Source organism: Ixodes scapularis, unplaced genomic scaffold (assembly GCF_016920785.2).
Source record: "Ixodes scapularis isolate PalLabHiFi unplaced genomic scaffold, ASM1692078v2 PGA_scaffold12__126_contigs__length_90152505, whole genome shotgun sequence".
NCBI classification, from domain to species: Eukaryota; Metazoa; Arthropoda; class Arachnida; order Ixodida; family Ixodidae; genus Ixodes; species Ixodes scapularis.
This window is the reverse complement of record NW_024609838.1, coordinates 11,005,583-11,016,425: the sequence shown is the minus strand read 5'-3', so window position 1 is coordinate 11,016,425 and position 10,843 is coordinate 11,005,583. Positions and strand designations below refer to the sequence as shown.

General features: G+C 45.8%; 2 protein-coding genes across 5 annotated transcripts in view; one reads left to right on the top strand and one right to left on the bottom strand.

Annotated features, from left to right (window-relative positions):
- Nucleotides 1-4,840: 4,840 nt before the first annotated feature.
- Nucleotides 4,841-8,858, bottom strand: LOC8053168 (transcription factor BTF3 homolog 4). The gene is made up of 6 exons (XM_029970591.3): nt 8,752-8,858; nt 8,257-8,312; nt 7,408-7,521; nt 6,958-7,066; nt 6,148-6,240; nt 4,841-5,246 (listed from the first exon to the last, which is right to left on the bottom strand). Exons 2-6 carry the CDS (start codon nt 8,308-8,310, stop codon nt 5,131-5,133), a joined length of 486 nt encoding a protein of 161 aa, XP_029826451.1. The 5' UTR covers nt 8,311-8,312; nt 8,752-8,858; the 3' UTR covers nt 4,841-5,130.
- Nucleotides 8,859-9,032: 174 nt separating this feature from the next.
- Nucleotides 9,033-10,843, top strand: part of LOC8053167 (nuclear autoantigenic sperm protein) — a 34,897-nt gene continuing 33,086 nt past the window's right edge. Inside the window, exon 1 of one of the 4 annotated variants that reach the window (XM_040211582.3) lies at nt 9,033-9,437. In XM_040211582.3, the coding sequence (XP_040067516.1) occupies nt 9,403-9,437 (35 nt within the window). In that variant the 5' untranslated portion in view covers nt 9,033-9,402. The remainder of the gene's footprint in view (nt 9,438-10,843) is intronic. The other 3 variants (XM_040211583.2, XM_040501384.2, XM_040211584.3) reach the window with 3 other exon arrangements.

The window sequence follows — 10,843 nt, the reverse complement described above, 5'->3', positions numbered from 1 at the left end:
GTCCTTTAGAGGCGTCCTCTAGGCATTGTCCAAGACATCATAAAAATGACAGCTTCGCTGGTCCTCCAATTTCACGTGAAGTGGAGGGAGGACCAGCGACAATTTTTGTCGCTGGTCCACAATTTCCGCTCCACAATTTTTTGCTTGAAAGATGACTTTTATTAAAGGGGTGCAGAAACGAAAATTGAAATATACAAATTTTGTTCGGTAATGAGTCAAGCATAACGGATAGTAACCGTAAATGATAATCGGACGTTTGTATTTTGAATGATTGGCTATATTTTTCGTTCCAAACGATGTGCTCAAGCAAGAAGGATGCAACATGAAATAATGAAAAAAAAGTTTTCTGCATTTGTGCAGTGCTGTCGGTGGCGAGTGTGTGGCTGGTCCAACAAGCACTGATCTTCCACAACACCGTCAGGTTGGGGGGTGGATGTGGTGGGGAAAGCAGGCTAATCTTCTAGGGGGAGAACGGCTGTATGTATCCGGGTGCACAAACGAGGGTCCGAGAAAGAGGGGAGTCCCTCCTTTCAGTCTTCTTGGACTGTTTGGTACAATGCACGAGTTGAGGAAAGCCAAGAAGAAAAAGTTGAAAGATTGTTTCATGACCGGTTTAAACAGTGAGCGTACTTCCGAAAGGCGGCGCTGCTTGGATGTTTAGTGCGACCACTGATCAGTGCGACACTTGCTACGTAATGAGCTACATAGCAAGATCCCCAACGTTGCTAGATTCATAGAGTTATTATAATGTACGCTAGAGGTTCAACTGGCGCTAGTGTGCTGCTGCAAATTGAAGCAGACAGCAACCAGTCCGAAATTGACTTCCGGTCATGCATTTCTATGGGAAAAAGCGAGTGCATTTTCTCTCTGCGCTCGATTATAAGAGCAGATATCACGAATATTTTGTACGTACAAGGCACATTGGAACATTTCTCAGTCACGCAGACGAAATAACTGGTCAGCTCAGCATTTTTATTTGAAATTCGTGGAATGAAAAACGGTGTTAAAACCGCTTCGTACGTGTATTTATGTGCACTGTCGGACACTGTTAGCGCGAACACGGCGTCGGCGCTTTACGCCATGGGGGATATACGTGCCCAAACGAACGAATTACATGTGAAAAACCAAGAGAGACGGCAAGAACTACGCAGTAACACTGGATAAATAACTCCTTATGCATGCAGACGATCAAAATAAATTGAAAGCCACGTAATATACTAGTAGTCAGATATGCAATAAATAAGTACTGCTTTATTCTTTCTGCTCGTGAATATGTGCGAAGATGCTTGTTCTGGGTTCAAATCATCAGCCGCACGCTCCAAATCTTTGCAAATAGGGAGCAGTCAGAGAATAGGTGCCCGATAAAAACTGCCCGACATAGGAAATAATAAAAAAGCACACCTTTCGTAGTCCACGTACTTTATTTCTTACATTCAAATGTTTTTTAACCGTCTTAAAGAAGCACGATGGAGTCATTTTCATAGAGTGACAGGACGGGCATATTAGCAATATATAAGCGCCCCCGCAATGCTAGCGAACCTTGAATACACTCTACATTCTTTTCGATCGTTAGTTTGCTTAGAATCGTCGCTCGTTTTTACATACCTGCCATGGAACATAGGTTTGGGCCTGAAATATAGCGAAGCTTAACATCGTTCAGTGATAAAGAAAAATGCTGTAATTAAAGCAATTACTCTTTTTACAATATTAATAAAGGTACATACTATCCGGTACAACCGAAATGATAAAAGTTATTCATGTTATTTTCCGGCGAGGAGACAAATTTCACGCGCGTTTTCCCATAGGAATGCACAGGAGCACCGCAAAAGTAGACTGGTTGCTGTCTGCTTCAATTTGCCTCCCGGAAGTCGCATAGACACTAGCGCCAGTTGAACCTCTAGCGTACATTATAATAACTCTATGGCTAGATTACGTATTAACTAGTACTTCCCATGCATCCACCAGGTGCACATTGAGAGATCGTTGAGTTAGCTTTAAATTTAGTTTTCTTCTAAAAATAAAAAAAAAATTTAGATGTGTTTACAAATCTCCAATGCGAAATTAGAGTGCAGCTCTCGAGGTATTTTGATTTTGCGGTATACTGTGCTAAAGAATTTAAAGGAAGAAATGTCTATATGTACAAATATAAACCTCATACTCTTGCGCTCCTGCGTAGATAACATAAATTGTACATATATACCATATATATAATAGGAGGGGAGGGTATGGAGGACCCTCCCTCCGGTTACAGCGACGCTGCAACAAACTGGAACGAGTGCCTAAAGCCCGGTTCAGACACTTATGTTTGACTGCGTTCCGTCGAAAACCGAAAGCGAGTCACCGGCACATCTGTACTTTGTATGAAGCCTAGAATCCAATTCAAGGAATCATCTTGGCACGCGATATAAGCAGCAGGGATGTTCTGGTTTCTCGAAGCCACAACGCAGTCAAACGTAACTGCCTGAACCAGGCTTTAGAACAGCGCTCAAAAAAGCCCTTGTCAGTTCTGTTCATGATGATGAATAAAGAACAATGGTGCTTGCATAGAGTTAAATGTTCAGCCTGATCTCTGCTCAGCTCGTATTGAAAACAAGCGCGGCATCAGCATTCGGCGAGGACTAAATTGCACACTTCACGAGCAATGGATGGATGGATATTGGCTGTTCCCTTTACACCGGGCGGTAGCTTGCGCCACCTAGCCTTAAATGAAACAGCAATGATGGCCATTAATGTTACTCGATGGACATTTGAACAGGGTCTATTGTGCGGCATTTAGGCTGCTCGACTGCACTTGATTTTTTACGCCTCTATAAATATATTTGTACAGAGTTGTATATAGTATATATGCTATATCGTATTTCGACTGCACTCGTTGCGTGCTGCTCCACATAACAATAGCTTAGCAAGAGCAGCCAATGACTGGAGATCCTACATATTTTCCAGTTAAAGCATTTTGGTCAAATTAGGGTCCCCCAGAACCCGGTTATTTGACGTGTACTGTCATAGCCTCCTTTATACTGAAAACGCCTGCCCAATGGTGTCTTTGTCGTCGTCCTGCTTACTTCACAGATTTGCTACTAGGGGCACCAAAACCCCATACAGAAATGCAGACGACGCTTGTCCGCTGCCTGCGGCTACAGTTCACTGAAGCTAGCGTAAGCTACGTTATCCGTTAAGCTACGTTTTAATGTAAGTTTCCTATGCTAAGTTACGCTATAACGTGACCTTGCGTGATCAAATAGGTCACTTGATCACGTAATTTTTTTTGCGACACGAGTAACTGCTTTCGGTCGTCGTTCGGCCGGCAGATAGAGCGCTTAGCGATTGCCGGCATAGCTCAAAAGCACGAGGCTGTCTGCGGCTCGTGGCACGCACACCGCGACGCCACACATACACGCGTGGTCATTTCCTTTCATTTATTGATCGTGGGCACAGCAGCACCTTGTACTTAGTCCCGACACCTTGTGCTGCATTCTAACTCGCATGATACCTTACTGTTGTGTGCCTATGTGCAACTCGGACTCGCGAGTTGCACTTCCTATTGGTCATTAAGCAGGCTTTTATGGCTCCTTGTAATTCCCTCCTTGGGCACCAGGACTGGGGAGGACTATACTATCCATCAGAGAAGCTAGTGAGGGTGTTGTGTGCGCTGGAAGAACTTCGTAGAGATTTTACAGAAAAAACGAAATATGCTGAAATATGCATGCAGCTGGTGATACTGCGGTGGATACACTTATACACCATGGCGCTCTAAAATACGCAAAGGTAGAGAAAGATGTCAACCATTACGAAGATTTCCTGCAACTAGGTATTAGGTATTTCAGACCAATTTTTACAAACTACTCGGCATCCCCGACTGACAAGCATAACCCCAAGAAGATCTTCGCCAGCAACCCACTATCTACGAAGTCGTTAAAACTCTAGAACTGCATACGTGAAAAACAGTGCGGACCACAAGAGACCGGTCAAAAACATCAAGGGGCTGTGCGCTTAAAAAACAAATTGAAAATGTATATCAAGATCCCCGGTCAGAGTGCTGCCGACGGGTGCGCAAGTTTTCGGTCAGCGGGGACGCGTTCGCTGTCCTGAGAAAAACCACTTGACTGCCGCATGTGGTCCGCGGGCCGTGTGTTTTGCGGCTCTACTCCAGTAGCAATAAAAACGCTAAGTGGTCGCTGTATCAACGTTTTGGAAGTCCGCCAGCCTGTCTGTCTCCTTCTTAATTGGCTTTGACTATTTCTGTTGTCGATATGACAAGCACCAGAGGTCTGGTAACATTTCAGCATAGAAACAAAACCAAGACGTGAAAGCTAAAAGAGAGGTATAAGACTTCTTTTATATATGAAATTTATATTGACGGTGCGCTGCGCCTGCTATGTAGCACGGGTTACGAAGGTATTCAATTCACAAATGGCATCACAGTGGACTGGCAGCGGGAAGCGAAGAAGAGTCTGCATTTTTGTATGGGGTTTTGGCGCCTTTAGTTGCAAATATGTGAAGCAGACGCAACGACGACGAAGCATGGGGAAGCCAACCACTGGGCAGGCATTATCAATATAAAGGAGGCTATGGTACTGTATTCCCATGCACAGTAACTAGCTGCACTTCAAGGGAGACATTTTTGGTTCCAAGGGCTCAGTACTGCACGAAAGGCATGATGCGCCAACAGCCTGTCGATGGCTCGGCTCGGAAAACGAGTCGCCATACAGGTGGAGCAGCGAACCATTTGCACAACCGTACCCTTGTTCGTAATAGATGTCTGCCTGCACGCTGTCTGCGGTGGGTAGCGCAAATACACGCTCAACATGAAGGCGCGTAGAGTCCACTCGCAGGCAACATCGACCATTTCACGTGTCGTTTTATTCTCGGAACCTTCAGTTCAAAGCAGCAGACGTTCATGGAGACGCCCTCCCTCCCCAAGAAAAGGAACACTGTTCCCAAGACTTGACCAAAACTAAAACAACAGAACAAAGAACAGGAGTCCGCCGAAAGCGGGCCGAAAATGCTCGTGACAACAGCGCAGAGCGAGACCCCTCTAGCGGGCGCGTTTCCCCCCCCCCCCCCCCCCTTTCCCCAGAGTTCTTAGGTTCTGTCCGGCCCCCCCCCTCGACAGACGACGCAGGAGATGGGCTAGACGCCTTCTGCCTTCGAGGGCTCGTCAAAGTTCTCCACGAGGTCCGGGACTTCGTCATCGTCGTCGTCTCCCGCTCCGGTTCCGGCTCCACCGCTCTGTTCCGAGTGGCTCACTGCGTCGAACACACGAAAACAAATGCTGATTTGTACTTGGCAATTAAAAATTTTTGTGGAATAATTGCATCAAAGTAGATCGGAAGACCAAGCAAGTCTTCCTTCTGTCAATACACCCTTTTCAAAAGTCCTGAGCACTTGGTGTGAAGTCTGATTCTATCACAGACTTCATGCAGGAAGCAATGCCCAAAGTATGATCGCTACCAGTGTTGCCTGTTGGACTTGTCAAAATTTGACAGCCTACAAGAATTCTACAAGCAACTAACAATGCTAGATATAAGGTATCCATCCACTCAGCACTACAAGCACTGTCAATACTTCCAAGTAAATACCACCCAAACCCACATAAATAAATTTCCACCAACCCCAGCTTTGGTTTTAATACCGTACGCTGATACGAATGATCACTGGCTCTCATGGAGGACCAAAGATGTCTTCACGCAGTCTCTGCATCAGGTTCACTGAGAGGGCCCTAAAAGAACTTCGAACTCAAAAGTGAAGAGTCTGCTCGCAGCAATACGCGGCACGGCACGCTAACAGAGCGCAGTTGTTCGCAGGACACAGGTGAACACTGGACTTTGGGTCGGGACGGAGGTGCGGAAGAAACTGGAGTGGCAGGACTGTCTTTGACGTCACTGCACTGGTGCGGATCGCTAAGGAACTAAAAATTCGGCTTTTGTAAATTGATCTTTTACTTCACAAATACCGAGTTCCAAAAAGTTTAAAACTTTGAGGGTAGTGACCAGGCATCATTTTCAGTTTCAGATAATGCAAAATAATATGATTTTGACCTGCCATTCCCTATTAAGCACGTGGGTCCCTGTGGCCCACTGAAACAGGTCGGCGCAAGGATGCCTGGAAGTAATCCGAGGACGGACAGTCAATCGAAGCTGTACCCACCGACGGCACTCTGTACACTGGCCAGCCTCTTGAGGTGGGTCAAGCTTTCAGCACCCAGCTGGTTCAGGATTCCGGGAAGCATCTCCGTGATTTCTGAAGAGACAGGCATACAAATGAGAAACCCTCTGGCTGTTTTTCCACAAAGGATTTTGGTCTTTCATTCACAGGGAAGTTTAACACCAGCTCGTCCCGTGACACATAGTTTACTGGCGATTCTCAGGTTTTCTGTATCAGTGAATGTCTGCTTTTAGGCACCAAGTCCTTTCAACTACCTCTAGCAAGAAGCTCTCGCCACTCGGACAGCTCAGAGCAGAATCGAAAACTTTGTGGAGCAGTGTTAAGGATGCTTAAAGCCCGCCCTACAAAAAGTTTCTCCACCAAGGTGAGAAAATCTTCCTCACCACCTCTCCCATTTGCCCCTCTCCCCCTGCTGTCTTGAAGGAGGGAGACAACTCCTAGTCCCCCTGCAGTCAAGTGAGGGAGAGGGGGAAATGAGAAGGCTGGCAAGGATTTTTCTACCTTGGGGAAAACGATTTTCCAGGTCGGTCTTTGAAATGTAAAGCTTCCAAAATCCAACTTTTATGAGAGAAAAATTCATGCCAGCACCAGAAAGTGTCTACCGTGGCTCCACTCTACCAAAGGTAGAAATAAAAAGTCATTCTAAATATACTAACAATTAACTTTTTGCATGCCATGCTCTCAAGGTGAAGAATATTCGAGAAACAGTGTCAAGATTGGTCTGATATTTTGTCACAAAGACTCGCTGGATAGCCCTTCGAAGACACAATCATGATTGGAGAGCCAACGTACGTTTCGTTTCGGCGTGTCCCGTGACTGCAAAAGTGTTGGCCGCCAACGATGCCTGCACCTTGGGGTTGTTGAAGTGGATCACAGAGCCGTCCTCTTTAATCATGTTTACCTGCAGATAGAATGTTAACAACCTCATATTAGTCATCCTGTAAAGAAAAGCTTAAAAAAAGAAGAAAGCACCCTCTCCTAAAGAACATGCAGTGCCAACCTTTTCTCGACACATTTAATATCTCAATACTCTAAACAATCGCATCATTTGATGGTGACGGACACATAGCGCAGCACTCCAAACCGCTAAATTTTGTGCTGGCAAAACATTTGCGACATCCGAACTCGGTAATACTTTTCGAATGTTGAGCTTGCAAAAGCGGAATCATTTGCATCGTAAACCCTCGTGTTTTACAGGAGTAAATATTCGGCAAGGTGCAAGGAGATGGAGCGACTACTTGCCTCTTCGATCCCTGGGATGTTATTTACAGTGAGCTTCTTGAGGGAGCTCTGAAGTTTCTTGTCGTCTGTTGTGGCTGTCCGGTGCACCACCTTTTTCTTTCGGCGAGCTGTACCCTGCGAAAGCCGGACATGAAAGCAACTCTTAAGAAAAAATGCCTCGAGATCGTACTTAATTCCAGTCATCACAAATTTCCAATAAAAAAACTTAACTACTTAAAATCGAAAGAATAAAACACGGAGGACAAGCACAGGACAACAACATTCTTTCATGAAAGAATGTGGTTGTCCTCCGTGGTTCATTCCTTCGATTTTATGCATTATTTTCAATTCGCTCGCCTTTACCAGTCCAACACTGAACCTCATTAAAAAAATATTTAGGCAAGCGAAAAAATAATGAAAAATTGACGCCGTGGTGTAAAGGAAAGAAATTTTAATTAAAACCGACATCGTAATGGTGAAAGAACTCGAAGTTCTCCGCGTTCAAATTCTCGGCGACTATTTCAGAATTAATCGGGTCATTAATTAGGGATAAAGGTATTAATCAGAGGCTACAGATGGATGACAGGGAAGTGCTGATCCTTAAAAGGGTAAAACCAGAGAGGTCACCTGACACCTCCGACAGCGTACATTTAGTGCGGCCTCAAAAAAATATGAACGCAAAAGATCTCCAAAAGCTACCTTAAGAAGGGAAATAACACAACGTTGCTACGGCGAAGCTCAGACTTTCGTTAAAAATGAAGGGAGACTCTGGAAAACTTGGATCAGCATCATGATTCATCGCACGCCGGCCACCCGCAGACACGTGAAGGCGAGCAAAAGCATCCCAAGAATTTCAAGGAGAGAACGCACCTTGCCGCCAATGCGAACTTGCGCCTGGAGCTTGTTTAACTTGTCGGCATTCATTCCTGAAATATGGAGAAGAGCGGACGGGCGCTTGAGTCAGTTCGTGCGCCGTAAAATACGAAAAATGTAAAAACTCCTTTGTGGAGTTCGCCGAGTCCGACGGGTCGGCAAACGCAGTAGGCAGGATGACGAGCACGCCAACGGTTGGTCTCAAACGCTCGAAGTTTAAGGTTTAAGAAATTGTTGGACAGCGTTGGTCGGTCTACGATCTTTGAGAATTCAAAGCCAGCTGTCCTCAGATCGATTGCACCAATATGCAAAGAGGCGAGCAGCGTGGTTAGGGTTAGACACGCACTTGTTTAGTGACGGGGTAGACTCCGTTCGTCAGCGATTCGCTCGCCATCGCGGAGTAGACTGTCCAGTGTTCGCATCGACTCGATGAACGCGGTGAAATTTGGGGGCTGCCGTTATCGCGGCTAGGCGAAAAGTTGTCCAACTCACCACTTTTTGCAGCAAAAGCCGGGCTGTGTCGGTGAAAATGGCCTCAGCACCGTAGAAAGAGGAACCTACTCTCGCACACGGGGGTGTGAGAGGTTCAAACATTTCGCGAAATCTGTGCCCAAAGATATGCTTTTGTAAAATTAAAAACTGGATACTTTTTATGGAAGTTTAATGTGCCATTATTTTTGTCACTGATTAATAATTTTAAAACCAGTCTTATACAGGTCATAAAGAGTGACTTCAGGTAACTCTTGTTTAGCTGGTGGAAAGCACGAACAACCACTGCGAACAACCCACAAAACGGGCGCCCATATTTGTTCATTGAGAGGTAAAAACCTAAATTAACGCTTTCCTAAAAAAAAAATTGACACACAAACATGGTTCGTTTTTACTAAAGTGTCTTAGAAATGTTTTTTATTATTTCAAAACCCGTGGTCACCCAGCACTTTTATTTTAGTCTTGTTTGACCGTTTTAAGGGGTTTTAAACGTTTTAAAGGAATGACGTCACGCCTATCAACTCCCAGCAGCAGGGCGCGAAATAACAGACAGACCCACTGAACCCGTGTGTAGCTTGGTGTAGCCAGTGTAGCTTTACTGATTTCACTGTTTTTAGTGCCGCGAATCCTGTTCCCTCACATCGTAGGCGAAGAATGGCCGAACCCGCTTCACCACCGAAACCTACCAGGTACGCAAACATCGACCGAGCTGCCTTTTTGATTCTCTGTCAGTTTCCCACGCTACATACACAGACAACGACAGCCAACCGGTCGCTCCGGCTCATGACGCTTACGCACATTTTCTGTCGGTTCTGCCTGTGTTTCGAACACCTTAAATCTCCCCCTTCTGTCATTTGAGAATTCTATGAAGTCTCTTTACTTGAGGAGTGTCTGGCGTTCTCAGCCTTTGAAGGCGAAATCTCGCGGTGCGCTTTGTTGCAACTCGTCAGCGTGCCTCGGCCAACGAACTCGTTCGTGTGGAGAAAGCTGTGGTCACTGGCAGGGTGAGAACGACAGGAAGGTCTCTCAGCTGACCCGCCTCCGGCGCACGATTCTTGCCTTTCGAGAACACTTGGGCGTCTCGTTAACTTCGAGCATGCAAGTGCAGCCAAACCACGAGCGTAGAGGCCGGGCATCCGAGAGACACGCAGTCCCGCCGTTCTAATCCTGCCGGTGACTACACATGAATGTGCCTTCGTTTAGAGGGAAGATAGGTGATGCTGACATTCGAGGCAAGCAAAGAACAATCTATTCAAGGCATGCAACTTCTTTAGCACCATTGTTTGTTTTGTTTTTTTCCTCTCCCTAAAACAGAATTTTTTAAAATTGATGCTGCAAGTTTGTACGCAATTTTTTTCTTCTCCTCGGTGAGGAGAAAAGGGTAGGTAAAGTATTTTTTTAAAGTGGTGGTGTCAATTTGAACTTTTTCAGCTAAACATGTTTTCTCAACGAGCCCAAGAAACTGAGTCTGGAACATGGAGTAAATTTCTCTAAAACTTTTAAATAACTTTTAACCTTAGAAACACGTTGAAACCGAGGCTAACCTCCAACTTTACTGGTCCGCCAATCTCGTCGTGACGTCATATGTCGTGTAAACATCAGCACATGTGCGGCTTGAGCCTGTTTTTGCCCAGCGTCTGAAGCAGTCTGAAGGCCGACCAGCAAACGTTTTAAGATTTTCAGCATGAGATTTCGGACGATTCGCCTCTATATTGGCCGTTCCCATTCAATCTGCCGGCATCACCTCCGAGGGAACCACCCGTGGCGGCCGCATTTGCGATCTGTCGACATGCGAACCTAGATGCCTCATCAGAAGCAAAATGGTATGGCAGGTTTCGTTCGCTAACATGGCGTGAACTATTTTCTAGCACGACGTGAACACTATTGAGCCAGCGTTCGTGTCAGGCTACTCGAACCCGCTTTCGTCGCAGCAACAGCTCAGTTAGAAACCGATAAATGTCACCCTGCTGCATTTCTTTGTGGTGTTATTGCACCCCACAGCACATCACCTGCTTCAAACAGCCCGAACCAGACGCAGTCCGCAGAACCATAAACGCTCGCTGCAGAACGACCTGGAGGAGGGAGCGTCGTCTGC

Bases quoted from the DNA above. Each gene is read 5' to 3' on its own strand.
- LOC8053168 (XM_029970591.3), bottom strand. From the start codon at position 8,310: ATGAATGCCGACAAGTTAAACAAGCTCCAGGCGCAAGTTCGCATTGGC. The intron at 7,067-7,407 runs GCAAGTAGTCGC...TTCTATCTGCAG, and splicing joins ACATCCCAGGGATCGAAGAG to GTAAACATGATTAAAGAGGA. The intron at 6,241-6,957 runs GTACGTTGGCTC...CTGTCTCTTCAG, and splicing joins GGGACACGCCGAAACGAAAC to AAATCACGGAGATGCTTCCC.